Source organism: Gopherus evgoodei, chromosome 6 (assembly GCF_007399415.2).
Source record: "Gopherus evgoodei ecotype Sinaloan lineage chromosome 6, rGopEvg1_v1.p, whole genome shotgun sequence".
Taxonomy (NCBI): Eukaryota; Metazoa; Chordata; order Testudines; family Testudinidae; genus Gopherus; species Gopherus evgoodei.
The window spans coordinates 101,640,363-101,655,725 of record NC_044327.1 but is presented as its reverse complement, the minus strand read 5'-3'; the positions used below and the strand labels follow the sequence as shown (position 1 = coordinate 101,655,725).

At 39.3% G+C, this 15,363-nt stretch overlaps 1 protein-coding gene across 1 annotated transcript in view; it reads left to right on the top strand.

The window, feature by feature from the left end:
* Positions 1 to 15,363, top strand: part of MTREX (Mtr4 exosome RNA helicase) — a 99,557-nt gene that overhangs the window by 71,949 nt on the left and 12,245 nt on the right. The window contains exons 19-23 of the mRNA XM_030567543.1: positions 2,168 to 2,296; positions 8,732 to 8,842; positions 9,246 to 9,434; positions 10,661 to 10,824; positions 12,440 to 12,545. Coding sequence (XP_030423403.1) covers positions 2,168 to 2,296; positions 8,732 to 8,842; positions 9,246 to 9,434; positions 10,661 to 10,824; positions 12,440 to 12,545 — 699 coding nt within the window. The remainder of the gene's footprint in view (positions 1 to 2,167; positions 2,297 to 8,731; positions 8,843 to 9,245; positions 9,435 to 10,660; positions 10,825 to 12,439; positions 12,546 to 15,363) is intronic.

Genomic DNA, 15,363 nt, shown 5'->3' with positions numbered 1-15,363 from the left:
CTTGCAACTCTCGTTTATTGGAAATATAGTGGTCCATCTGTTCTTGTCTTGTTTCCAGCAATATCAAATATCAGATGCTTCAGAGCAAGGGGTAAAAGCCTCAAAATGCAGCTAACTAATGCAATATATGACATGTCCAGTTTTAATCTTTTTCAGAACATAGCTGATTTACATAAGATGATTTAATCATACATTTGCTGCTACATGGGTTTCTAGTGCTTAAACTGTATTCAGTTTATTTTAATGTATGTTAGTGTGTTCTAGGCTCAAATAAGCACCATACTTTTAAAAAATTTTGGCTAGACTCTGCTTTACCACACATGGATTTCATTTTCAAATATAGTTCAGATGATGGCAATGGTCACAGGGGGTTTGTAAATCTAAATTAAAACAGCTGCCAAGTACCTTTTTCACAAAATAGGACAGAATTCAGAGAAACAATTTTTTCACAAATGAAGACTTAAATTATTGGAAAACGACTTAGTTGTGGGACAGGACAACCTGATATTTTATGTTTTCCAGTGGGCAATTAAGTTGTGTAGAAAGCACTGAGAATCTCTTATTGAATGTTATTTGCCTACATTCTGCTTCAGGTATCTATAAAATGAAATCCCTTGATGTTTTTCTTTTCATCACAGCAATACAAAACACTTTTAAAGCTGATCTTGATTACACTGTTTTTTGTAAAATCTTACGTTAATCTGTGATTAGTACATTTAAAAAGCTTGTACATGATAGTTTAAGATGGAGCTTCTGTTGTGATTCTATACCTTGGGTCTACTGCCAAATAAAAGGAAATGTTTCAGTGCAGCGCTACTACAAGGAAACAACACTGCTGCAAATTGTTCGATACAAGTTGCAATTTTTTGAAGAAAACTAGAGCATTACGATTATCACTGTTTTAAGAATACTACTTTGTTGGAACACCAGACTTGTGTCCTGTGCAAATATAAGCCAGATATTTGTGCCCCTTACACAATCATAAGAAATCTTGACTCACAAGATGTCATTTTCCTTCCTTGTCCCCTCTCTCCTAAAATCAGTGCTATTATGCTGCAAAGATTTGTTGTTGAATGACCTCTGTTGTGGGGGTAAATGCTGACTTGCAACCCTGTAGATTAACTTTCTTGTTAAAACCCTTGGCAATGTTAAATATAAATGCTGCTTGGTAGTATCATGCAAGTGTTCTGTGCTGTAATGTGAGTGATGCTGGTTTGTTGACTAAGCCTGGTCTCTCAGGGCTTGTCTACATTACCTGCAGGATTGATGGGCAGCAAGTGATCCAGCGGGGGTCGATTTATCGCGTCTAGTCTAGACATGATAAATCGACCACCGAGTGCTCTCCAGTCGACTCCAGTACTCTGCTGGAGCGAGAGGTGCAGGCAGAGTTGACGAGAGAGCATCGGCTGTTGACTCACCGCAGTGAAGACACTCCAATGAATAGATCGAAGTATTTCAACTTCAGCTACGTTATTAACGTAGCTGAAGTTGCGTAACTTAGTTTGATTTCCCGCTGCCTTGCCCACCCCCAGTGTAGACCAGACCTCAGTACCCAGACTAACAAGAGTTAGGAGTTCTCAGGTAGTAGTGTTCTCACCCAGTGGTGAGTGTGTGCATCACATGTGGGACAACAGAGGCTGCCTGACCAACTGAGTGCCATTATTGATTGGATCAAATGGGGTTCAGTTCTCTACCAGAAGAAGGGATGCAGAAGCCTGGGAAAGTAAAGAATTTGGGAGATCTGGATTCCAAAATGGATGTCAAGAGCCCCTTCCCACTTCTCTCAGGAAGTATAGAAGGCTGTATAGATTTGGAACAGCTAGTAATTCCTGCACTGCAGGGAAATGTTGACATTGCTAACACATTCCTTTGAAAGCGATTCTATCTAGGGCAGGTTTTGGTTGAAGTAGATGTAATTAAATTGCAAAGCCGTTATATAATATATATTGTGTGTGAGTGCGCGCACGCACGCACATGGGAGACATATGTATATTAAAATATACTTAATTGTAGTATTGGTTTTCAGGACCAAAGTACTGAACTGTTTAAAGTTTAGGGGCAGTACCTCTCAAAATTTTTGAATGTCAGTTAAGTCACATTTTCCTTTCTGCTACCAGTATTTGAACAATTGATATTTACTATTGCTGACTTTCTCTATCCACAATAGCCTAATTCTGGTGAGCTGGACCCATTGTATGTGGTTGAAGTTCTATTACACTGCAGCAAAGAGAGTTTGAAGAATTCTGCTACTGAGGCTGCAAAGCCAGCAAAGCCTGATGAGAAAGGAGAGATGCAGGTTTGTAGTTCAGTTTCATTGTCAAATATCAATAGTGTTAAAATATATTCTATATAGCAGGGGTAGTCAGTTGGTGGTCTGGGTTTGATCCACGATTCGCCTGACACTTTTGAATGGATCCAGAAATCTTTATATTTTATTATTATTATTCATTTGGTTTTTATTTTTATTATTATATTTTTTTCCCCTGTGGAGTCTGGACCTTAACCATACCTTGACCAAGAAATTTGGACCTTGACAAAAAATAATTGATTACCTGCTATATAGCATCTTTCAGAGTATATCATAAAAGTGTTTGTAAATATTAAGAAAAGAGGGGAATTTTATTCTCTAAGAAAGTGAAGGGAAGTACATTGATTGATGTAGCTTTGCATTCTTAAACAGCTGGTAGGTTTCACCTCAGAGGAATCTGCTTTTCAGTGGTAAATGAAGTGGTTCCTCTCTATCAGTTACTTAACTCAAAGGAATGTTGTGTGATGTAGCTAATGTTTTGTAAGTGCTTTGAAATCCCTGGATGAAACACTCTTAAATCATCAAAGTACTTTATAAATTTTAGAAGTGTGCTAAGAATGATATTGACTCCAGGTGCAGAAGTGTCATTGGTTTCTCTAGGATATCTAGTTGAAATTTTAAATTTTCCAGGACAGCTACACATTTTTCTTTAAGTGTAATGAAAAATGTGTGACTGAATTCCCTAAACTGCTTTGAAAATCACAAGCACTGTAGTTGACTTAATCATACAGTTCTACACATACTGATTTCATCTTGTGGGTCTTGTTCATCTTTGAATATCATGATTGTCTCATTTTTTTTAATTTAAATACTATTTTTCTTTTTTCTATGAGCCTCTAAGCCTTGCCAGTTCACTTTAACCTAGCGTTTTATTCTAAAACACTTACACTTCTAGCCATTTTCCATTTTGTAATATAATAAAAAGCAATGCCTGATTTTGAGATAAGAACCACAACTCAGGAAAATACGTAGCAAAATTGTATAGAAAACATGATGATACTTCAGGCAGACTTGGCAGTTTTCAACCCCATAAAATGGTATCTACCATTTAATCTCAAGGTTGCAGAAATGGGTGTTCAGCCTGCTGTATGTTTTATGTCCTTGCCCCTTTATTCTACAAATTCTGATTAAGCTGAAGATTTAACTCTGATTTCACCATGTTGTCTTGTTAGTACTCAGGAATGCTCATGTGCTTATTTGGTTGCCAGATAGGATCTTTAACAGCTATTCTTACTACTGCACCTTTAACAGTTAGATCTCTGTTAGCTCTTGAGAAGAGGTGGTTAAGCAAGAAACTTTAAAAAGTGATAGAAATCTTGTTTTAAAGGCCAGAATAGTTACTGCATCACAAGTCTCCTTCCATAGGTGTTTGGACAGTTGTGTTGGAGTCAAAGACTTTTTGATCAGATTTTTTAAAACATATTCAGTATATTCTAATACAGGGGTTGGCAACTTATGGCACGCGTGCTAAAGACGGCACACAAGCCAATTTTTCATGAGCCGGGCCCTGGCAGACAGCACTGTGCCATTTAAAAATACTGCCTGACCCAGCCCACTCTTCCCCACCCCCCCACCTACCGCTTTCTCTTGCAGGTGCTGCTGCTGTACGGCAGGCTCCGCCGGCAGCCAAGCTTTCCCCTTCTCCACCTCTTCCCTCAGCGTGCTGTGTCGAGCCCTGCCTCCTCTCCCTCTCTGCCACCGATGGCTCTTGCGAGGGAGGGGAAAAGAGCAGCCCCAGTGCCCTTGCTGCTCAGACCAGTAAGGAAACGGGGAAGGGGTGTAGGAATGGGGCCTTGGGGAAGGGGGGCAGGAGTGGGGGCGTGTCCCTCCAGTCCCCTGCTGTGAGCTGCTCAGGGCAGGGGACTGGGAGCACCAGTCCCCCAGCCCTCTGCCCTGACCCCTACACCCCCCTTGCACCCCAGCTCCCTGCATCCCCGTCACAACCCTATCCCTGACTCCTGCACCCTCCACACATACCCACCCCCGACACCCCATGCCCTGACTCCTGCACCCTCCACACATACCCAGCCCCCCCCACACCGCCTGCTGTGACTCTTGTACCCTGAGCACCAAATGGGAGCTCCTGCACCACCACTCCCCACATTCCCACCTGCACCCCTTGCACCAAATGGGAGCTGCCCATTTAAGCGCTCCACACCCAAACCTCCTGCCACAACCCTGAGCCCCCTCCCTCATTTAGCTCCTGGCCAGACCCTGCACCCAACCCCCAGCCTGCTCCTTCACCCCCAGCCCTGTGCTCCGTGCATCCCCACCCTCAACTCAGTGCAGAGCGAGAGAGAGGAAGAGAATGGGCCAGAATCAGGGAGAAGGTAGGTGCCCTCTCTGTGGGCAGGGCCAGGACCCCAGGCCAGCAGCGGGCTGAGCGGAGCTGGCAGCTGGGACCCCAACTGGCAAGGGGCCAGCAGCCAGAACCCCAGACTGGCAGCAGGCTGAGCGTGGCTGGCAGCCGAGACCCTGGCTGGCAGGAGCCAGCGGACAGGACCCCAGCTCAGCAGCGGGCTGAGCAGCTCGGCCCACTGCTGGTCTGGGGTGCCTGCCCCGCTCAGCCCGCCGCCAGTCTGGGATTCTGGCTGCCGGCCCCTTGCCAGCTTGGGTCCCAGCCGCCAGCCCTGCTCAGCCTGCTGCCAGCCTAGGTGAACGGCACCCCAGGCCGGGAGCGGGCTGAGCAGGCTGGCGGCTTAAGATCAGCATTTTAATTTAATTTTAAATTAAGCTTCTTAAACATTTTGAAAACCTTGTTTACCTACAACAGTAGTTTAGTTATATTATATATAGACTTAGAGAAAGAAACCTAAAAAACGTTAAAATGTATTATCAGCACGCGAAACCTTAAATTAAAGTGATTAAATGAAGACTTGGCACACCACTTCTGAAAGGTTGGCGACCCCTGTTCTAATAGATTAGAATATTAATGTTAGTCTGATATGTTACAACTCCTCAGTTGGGTAATAGGCCATCTATGTGTGTCTACAAAGACAGCATTTTTTGGGTATGTCTACACTGCAATTAAAAACCCATGGGTGATCCGTGCCAACTGACTTGGGATTGTGAGGCTTGGATTGCAGCGCTGTTTAACTGCAATATGGATGTCTGAGCCTGGGCTGGAGCCTGGGGCTCTAGGATCCTCCAAGGTGGTCGTCGTCTTTTCCTTGTATGCTCTCTGCTTTCTCCTAATACCCTGTTTGAGATGCTTGTTCATCCAGTTTGGTCTGCAACCCTTCCCTGCAATTTTTTTCCTGTTGCCTGGAATGCAGGCTCCAGATAGTTTCTGCAACTTTGACTTAAAGTAATTCCAAAGACCGGTGGACCTCCCGCAGGCAAGCTGCCGAAGGCTGCCTGACTGCCGCCCTTGCAGGGACCGGCAGGCCGCCCCAGGCATGTGCTTGGAGCGCTGGTGCCTGGAGCTGCTGCTCCATATGCCACCTGCCCACAAGGCAGGTAATCATATGTGCTGCATGCAGTGAAATAAACTTGATGGCCCCCATTCTGCTGATGGACTTCTGCCTGCATTATTTTACTCTTGCAGGGATTTTGTTTGGTTTGGTTTTGCTCTTCATTTTTTGGGTTTCAGTGGAGTTATGGCTCAACATCGAGGTGCATTGGCAGATACAAAACATGGGGAGAAACGATAGGGAAATTTGAACTGCATCTGCCCACAAACTGTGTGGCTGAAGTCAGCACTATTAGTTCGTCACTTTAATGAAATTGTCTGAAATCTGAAAGATATATATTTTAAAAGACTGCAGTATCATAGTTCTTTGTATACTGAAAACTATCTGAAAACCTGCAAAATCTGTTTTGTGGTGTTTATTCTGCCAGAACCCTATTCTGAAGTGCAAGGATTTTGGTCCTTTTCCAAGTAAGCTTGCATTGCATGCTTTATCTTTGATGTACTTCAGAGAAGTACGTCTTAACTTTAACGTTTGCCCTTTATTAAAAAAAAAAAAATAACCTACTGTGGAAAATAATCTAATAGTTGCAGAGATGTTTATTAAGTTAGGATTAAATGAGTTTTGTAGAATGTTAGGTTTCACTATCTAGCTGCAGACAGAAAACATTTTTTTCTTATATGTGGTAAAACATAGAACTCAGCTTATCTGCCCATAAAGCTATTGTAATCGACATTGTAGAAGTTGCTTTGGTAAATTAATTTCTTCAAAATCCCTAAAGCCAATTTCTAATGATATTTCTACAAAGTACAATTTAATGCTGCTACTTTGCTATAACAGACTCTTCCCTGAAATACAAAAGCGTGTCACAATTTGCTAAATAGAATTGGGATGATGTTCAGAGTTAGCTTATTAACAACATTTTCACACTTACAGATTGGGAATTATTGGTGCTTAAATGCTTGCTGACGAGAATAATGCAAATATAGGCCCCAGCTCAGCAAAGCATGTGTTCAAGTGGTTTTAGGTATTAAAGTTACTCTTCTAAAATTTGTGTACAGTACGTTTCACTCTGATATCCTTGCATTCAGGTTTCTGAAACAGAAGCAGCCTTACCAAACTCTCTAAAGATTTGGTTACTTAATATCTAGTAACTTTTGAATAGTACGCATAATGTCCATTACACGTATCGGACACACTTCATAATGACTTCTTAATGATATTTCATGCTTCTGTCATACCCATTGAACTTTGTCACTTGCATAATGGTAAGATTATTTCTACCTGCTTAATAAACATGCAGTGGCGATTGCAACGGAGTATAAACAAGCCATGAAAGAAGTTGAGAATATACACGCTAAAATACGGGTGCCCTTTTCTCAGGTATTGCATTGAAAACAGTCACATTAAGTGTTTACAGTAATGTGAAAGATGGACGTTTGTCACCACATGCAACACAAGCTCTTAAACCATGTAAAACAAAAGACATTTTGATAGGTATTAACAGGATTGACTCAGCAAAGCATGTTGGTAGTCATACTTGTACATCATATCTGAAGAATGTGAAAGAAGTTTTGCAAATGCATGAGATTACTGATTAAGTGGACTTAGTTACAGTTCAGAAGATTGTGCTGTTTATTTTTTATAGCCTTTCAAGGACATATTAACCTCTGTTTTTTAAAGCACTATTTAATTAAGCTTGGCAGAATTTGATTTTTATTTTATAATTTCAGTAGATAATATCTGTTTATTCTTAAGCTTTTTTTCCAAATTTTATTGATATTTAAATTTTCATAGTTGTGGGAAATTATGGAGGGAGTCAGAATAGGGGAGGGATCAGGCAGTTGTTTAATGATGCTAGATGTTGAGTTTCAAAAAATGTAAAGCTTTTTATAACCATAAAACACAAATTGTCAATGTCACATGTCAAAATGTAGAGTTTATATCGTTAAATTCTAATACATTCTCAGACAGCATTTTTTCTTTCTTCACCTATTTGTAAATTAAATTACTATTATTATTATTATTTGTTGTTGTTGTTGTTGTTCATCCCTGTGTGGTGAAATTGACATTTACGGATAAAAAGCCAATCCTTTCAAGCCTAGTAATGATCCAGAAGAAAGTTGTTTGTAAAGACATTGGTTGGACTATTTAAAATAGAATGAAACAAGGTGTGCTAAACAGAGAGAAGACTAAAAACATGCAGTGACTAATACTTTAACTTTTGTACTGAACCTTGGGAAAAAAGTTTTCAGTTATTACGTAAGCAAGACATTTCTCATCTTACTTGCATATTTAGAACATTATTTTAAAAAATGTAAAACAGCACATATTCATATTTGTATGATAGTGTGTTTTGCAAGTTTAAAAGTCAAGACTCCAAAATAGGAACAGAATGAATTTTAAGTAGGCTTTATTTTATGTACAGTTTTTCTTAAGGGACTTTGGCTCAGATTTTTAAAGGTGTACAGGCTTTGCTGTGCTCAGCATTGCAATGTCTAACTGCTTTAGAGCATAAATCTTTTTTTAAAGGGATTTTAAGCATTTAGCCTAAATCCCAAGTGTCTAAAACCCTTTTGAAAATCAGATAGGCTCCTAAATCACATAGGCCTTGCAACGCTGACCAAAGCCAAGCCTATATAGCTTTTAAAATCTGGGCCTTTTTCTACTATTGCTAAAGTAATAATTAACATAACACTGAAGGATCATGCAGTTAATTATAATTTGAGCATGACATCACTGTTTAGTTAGTTTCATGTGGTCAGAAAATCTGTTACAAAATCAGGTAGGAAGAATTCTTTTGCCAGCATTTCAGCATAAGTTATTAATTCTGTTCCAGATACAATGTACAGTTATTACAAATCTGGAATAATCTGCAAAAGAAATCACAACTTGCTTTCTGCTAAGAAGATAGAAATCAATGAAAAATGAATTTTACAATGATTGACAGGCATCAGTAAAAATCTCCTGTATTGTTACTTTGTCATTTACCACACTCTTTTGTTGTTGTCAGGTTGTTCCTGTTTTGGTGCATCTTCTCTCAGCTATCAGCAGTGTCCGACTTTACATACCCAAAGACCTGAGGCCTGTCGACAATAGGCAAAGTGTGTTAAAATCTATACAGGTACGTAACTTCCACAATAATTTAAAAAAACAATACAAGCAGTATACTCTAAACAGCCAGACACAATAGGGCGTGAGAACGCTGTTTCTTACATTCACGTTCAGATTAGCTTCATGTCTTCAGTCATCTGAGATTTAGTGTTTTAGAAACAGAATACACGTAAAACATTGGTTGCCTTCAGACAAAATGACTTACCTGATTATTTTAAAAACTGAAATCTAATGTGCCTAGTTTCAGCATATATGAAACTTCAATAAAAGTTTCTTCTATACCTTAAATAGTCTAATTGTGCTGTTTGTTTTGTTTTTCAGTCTGTCCTTTAAATGTACATTTTAATCTATAAAATCTTGTGTTGCTACTAATGTCTGCATTCCCAAAAGTGCATTTTTAAATCTTTTTGCAGGAAGTACAGAAGCGGTTCCCTGATGGAGTACCATTATTGGACCCCATTGATGACATGGGCATCAAAGAGCAAGGACTGAAAAAAGTCATCCAAAAAATAGAAGCTTTTGAACATAGGATGTATTCACATCCACTTCACAATGATTCCAGTTTGGAGACTGTATATAAGCTTTGTGAAAGAAAAGCACAGGTGAGAGATGGACTATATCAGCAATTAGCTGAAGGCACAGCCAATAAGTGTGCTCCTCTCATTGATTACATTTTATCTGGAAAGCGAAATGTTAGTCACCCTCCCCCCAAAAAGCAATATTGCAGAATCTCAGTAGGTCTGGCTGAGCTTTCATGGCATACGCTTTACTCTTTGAGGTATCTGATAGAAAGTGTGCAAATCTGATCTGAAAAAGATTTATCTGGAAAAATTGACATGGACCAGAAGGCTGCTCAGTTGTCACTAATCATAATCATTAAGAAAAATTAAGTAGCAATGTGCATAATACACATAATGTGCAGTGTCACAGATACACTTTAAAGTGAACAGTTTTTCTACACTTGCAGACTATTCCCAAAACAATTCCAGAAAGATTGATAGGCTCGGTGTAAAAGACTTTAAAAACTGATCCATATAAAATATTTGATCATCAAAATAAGTGAAATCGTACACTGGGACAAATTCTCTGCTGCCTTACATTCATTGTAATCCCACAGAAGTCACTCAGTGCCCAGTTCTTCCATTCTTATTCATGCTGAAATAGCACCCTTTTTGTGTGAGTCTAGTCCAACAGTCCCATTCATTTTAATGAGTAAAGTGCTGCTTAGCTCCAGTTAGACCGGGTATCGGAGTCTGGCTCTGATTGTAAATTAGCCTAGAACTAGGCTGCCAGTCTAGTCTTCTTTAACTGTGTGGTGCCAAGAGGGCTGGGGACAGCTGTGTTGGAAAGCTCTTGGAATCAAAGGATTTTTTAAATTTATGCATTTTGAAACTGATTATCCTACCCTACAATTATCATCAAGAAGGCGTCTGTCATCCTATTGGAGCAGTTTGTTACAAGTTTTATGACACAATTTATTTATATTTGATTATTGTTGGATGGTCTTGTGGTGACGGCACTAGCCTGGGACTCAGAATTCCCAGTTCTTCCACAGACTTCTTATGTGACTTTCACCAGGTCATTTGGGGTGTCGGGGGGTGTGTGTGTGTGTCTCTCTCTCTCTCTCCATCGATTCCCTATATGTAAAATGGGGATGATATTTCCCATCTCTTATGGGTATAGATATACCATGATGATGGAGGCCATATTGTTAGTACATGTCTTTAAAAGACAACTATCTGTATCTTTGTATTCTGCTGAAGTTGTCTTAAGTGTCTGTGTTACGAATACAGGGTCTGAAAATGTTTGTACGCTTCTGGGTTCACAGATTGCAGTGGATATTAGAACAGCAAAGCGAGAACTAAAGAAAGCCAGAACTGTCTTACAAATGGATGAGCTCAAGTGCCGCAAACGTGTATTGAGGAGATTGGGTTTTGCCACATCTTCTGATGTCATAGAGATGAAAGGACGAGTTGCTTGTGAAATCAGCAGGTAACTGAAAGTTCCTATGGACATGTTATGCATACATATGCCTTGCTACTACCCTACTAATGCTTAACATATTATATTTCTAATCCTTGTTACAGCATGATAGAGGCCACTTTTAAAAACCTTTAATAGGAATGCACATGTTAAAAATCCATTTTCTGTGTATTATAAAGAACAGTGATTTTCTTTAATCCCTTCCAAAGAAAAAGGAATAAGCTAGTGAAAGCAATAAGATTCTAATATCCTAAAGATAAAATGTAATGGAAATTTGAACTGATAAGAAAATGATCTGTTAAAAGGCCAAGTCAATGGCTTTTCTTTACAAAGCCCAGGCCTTAGTCTCCTGTAATATTTACTTTATCAGATATCCTACACTATGCCTTGACAAGTAGGGCCTCCTACATTTCTATAGCCCAGTTCCTTGTGTTCCATTAATCCAGATTGCCCATAAACTCTTAGGTGTAGCAACAGTTATTGTAATGTCTGTTCATTGACACTACTGAAGAGTACAATTTAATTGATGCCAAAGGGCTGCAGGAATAGATGTGTGAAAAACAATAAATGTGATTGTAAGAAGGTAATGCATTTACTAGGCATGTACCATGTTAGAACAGGTATTTCAAAAAAGATTCAGATGGGAACTGTATCAGTTAAATCAAACTTCAATATCTCAGAAAATTTGCCAGATTTATTTTGTACAAGTGGCTATATCTACTAAAAACTTGTAATTCTTGGTAAATACAATTCTTTTTTAAAACTTAACACCACAGTGGGTGCTGTTTTTGTGTCTGCTCCATGAAATTGTGGCCCTAATTCTTTTCTAATTCCGATGCATCTTATTACATCAAATAACACAGTAGAATTGAGCAGTACCTAACAGGAGTTGGTCAGTAGCTTATGAAACTCCATACTTCCATGTAATTTAGGAATTGTTTGCTAATTGTCTGCTTTGCTGTATTGAGTTTTTACATTTTGATTGTCATTTGAGTTTTGCCTAGAAAAAGCCTGAAGTAAAAGTGCAACAGTATTTTAGCTGATGCCCAATCAAAGAAAATTCATGATTTGTCTGCAGATCTGTTTTTATATTGCTCATGACCAGGTTTGCTTTAGATTTTATAAGCACACTGAACTGTTTTATATCCTATAATATCTTGAAAATGTAAATTGTATCCTGTTAACCATCTCTTCTCCAACAATATCTATCCCAGTTTCTCAAGGCTTTATCACAAACCAAATGTTCTAACCCTTTATATTATTCTGTTATCCTTTCTCTGGATCTGTATAATCTCCTTTATGTCCTAGCTGTCAAAGTGGTAACTAACACTGGGCATAGCTGCTGTAACAATTCACTTGTAAACTGGCAAGAGATTCTTTGTGGCTGAGTAAAGCTTTTTTGGTTTAGAAGGACTTGATTTTTTTCGGAAACATCTTTTCTCGCCTCTCCTTTCCCTTCCCTGACAAATCAAAATCAATTTTCAGTTTTCCAGTAAACTGTCAAAATAAAAAGCTATCCTCTCTTGTGCACGCAATGTACTTTATAATGCAAAATGTATTTAATTAGAAATACTACTTTAAGAGGTCTTTTACCTAAGCTTCCTTCTCGTTTTCTCCATTATAGTGCTGATGAACTGCTCCTGACAGAAATGATGTTTAATGGGCTCTTCAATGACTTATCTGCAGAACAAGCAACTGCATTACTAAGCTGCTTTGTATTTCAAGAGAATGTGAGTTACTTTTCGGAAGTCATAGATTTGTTTGTTTCTATCAAAGCTATAGTAGAACAACCAAATTCATGTTCCAGTAAACGCCAGGCCCACACTGAAATCAGATTTCCAGGTTTCCGCTTTACTGAAGTACAGACCAGTGAGGGTTGCTGAATAGTCCAATTATAGTCCAGCATTCTCCTGCCTCTGCTACAACTGTCACAGTATTCACCTAGGAGTAGGCGGTCTTCCCTGCATTTCTGATAAAGTCTTTAGGGTACTGCAAAGACAATTGTAAATTTTGAAACCATAGGCATCATTATCAACCCAGCAGGATAAATCAAAAGCTGATTGGTGTGAAGTTAGTAACAGTAAGTCCCTGGGGGAGAGGAGTATGAAGTGAGTTTTTGCTGCCAGAAAATTAGGTAATTATAAACATGGTGAAACACAACTGAAAAAAAATCAATTAAATGTGTTTGGGTTGTGTGATGAGCAGTACCCTTATGATTGCAGTACCCAGCTCCACAAACTGAGTCTAGCAGCATATTAGGTTGTATGAAAAGGAAAATAAGTGTCAAAGAAAAGAAACAATGATATTTCCTGTGGAAAGTGTCAGGCTGCATCTGGAATATTGTGGTCTGTTTTGTTTGCCTAAAGCAGTCTTTAAAAAGATATCCACGAATGAGGAGAAAGTACAGGAAGGTTCTTAGACCATCTTATGGTACTAATTTTTATATAACTAAAGAAAAAGTAGTAGTATTTGGCAAGTTGTGATAAAATCAAATTTTAGCAATCCCTCTTCTCTCTGACAATAGCACTTCTATCCCTCTCCTGGAGTTGCTTTAACACACGCACACTCACTCACTTTTTGTGAGCAACAGCTTCAATTCCTTGACATAATCTAACTTGGGTACTTCCAAGGTGCCTGTTGCCATGGGTACCATATCTAAAAAAGACATAAGACTCTGAGGTGAAACATACTAGCAGAATCATTGTACATGATCATGATTTGAAGCTACAGGACAAGGTTTAAACTATATTTTAGGAACGACTGCTTCTCCCGGGGACTGGTTGGAAAGTATAACAATCTATTTTGAATTACATAGGAGCAAGTAGTATAAAGGAAGTGGGTATACCATGTATTCGGAATACAAATTACAATTGTTTATGCCTTCATCTAATCTCTGTGAGTATCACTGGGAGTGCTGAGCATTCTTACAACTTCGGTGTCAGTGGAGACGGGTGATGGCAGTTAGCAGCCAATAAGTAGGCTGGATGACATAAATTGAGTTTCTGTGGAAGTGTCTCATTTTGGGGGAGAGTTGGCTTTTTTGTTTTAATGAAGATAATTTATGGGATAGCATACATGTAAAATTCCTCCTCTCTCACTCAGACATGCAGAATGATGACCAGTCACATCCAAGATTTTCCCACTCTCTAGGGCTCCCTCCTTTTGCGTGTCAGTTTTAATTTCTGCCTTGCTCAGAACACTACATAGGAAGCCACCCTAAGTAGGACTTCTAAACTTCTTCAGCAGCCCTTGTAGACTCATTGGCAGCCATAGACTTTGCTAGAACTGTAATGTTCTGGTGCAGTGACCTAAAAAGCCTTAACGTTTAGAACCATGGTAAATTCAAGTTGATAAAGGAAATATGCACCATCACCACTGAAGCTAAGGATGAATCCATGGACTCCATGAGACTGGCAGCAAGCTCAGTGGCCAGGCATAAACACTGACATAAACCACAAAGCCAAAGCTGCATACCTCAAAATTGTCAGGTGTAAGCCTATTTAGGGCGATGCCTAATGAGGTCCTAGTTAACACTGAGAATCCAAGCACTTGATCCCTACTCAAGAAAATTCCAAGTAGGTCTACAGGCCCCCTCATGTATAAGAGTGGAAGCTCTTTTCATGTCAACCCATAGGAGAGGGACTTTTTTTCCCCCAATAAAGTTTTTTTTTTCTTTTTTTTTAAATTGGAATTGAAAATATCTGTTAGCATGTCTTACATGAATGATTTTGTTAAAATATTTTCATGAAGATTCAGGACTCTAGTCACCCCAAGGAGTTTAATCTGTTGGTATCTGGTCCCCATGCAATGGGGCTGTTAATGAAGAACCTCAAGCCTGACACATGCATACAGTCCCCCCTCCCAAGAAGCTAGAGTGAAGATTTCAATGGAGGAGCAGCACATCAGCATGCACTCTCTGTTTTGAGGGAAAAATCATACCTACATTGAAAACTTTAACTGTCAAGACACTACCATAGCCAAGACACTGTAGGTAGCAGATTTGGATTTACAGCAAAACTTGAATTAGGATTGCCACTACTGAAAACTGCAGGGTATTTCTGACTTTTTACATGCAAGTCTAGAATCCTGACCTGTGCTCTTGTGGACACCAATAGAACTGCTGAAAAGCAGAAAACACAATGCAGAGAACAAGTTTTTCAGATAAAATCTAAAAGTCTGAGATGTATAGCAATCTGGAGGGTCCTAGCCCTTTTAAACTTTTTGTACTGGCACATTTGCCATCTTTTAAAATGTGATGCAAATATAAATACACCTCTTATAACAGCTGACCCATGTCACCTCTTTGAAATACCCAGCCTCTGCCTGCCAAACTTTCTAAATCATACAGCTTGTCCTGGATGCCCCATTATACTAGCTTCTGATTCAATAAATAAAGCTCAGTGACATAATCTGCAGTGCTGTCATCTGTTTCTGTGTTTTCCAACATAAAAAAAAAAATGTTCTAGTCATGGAAATTTTGATTGTTGAAGTGTTTAAGAAGACATCTCTTGTGAGAGAGGAGTAAATACAGCTTTTGTCAGGAACAGT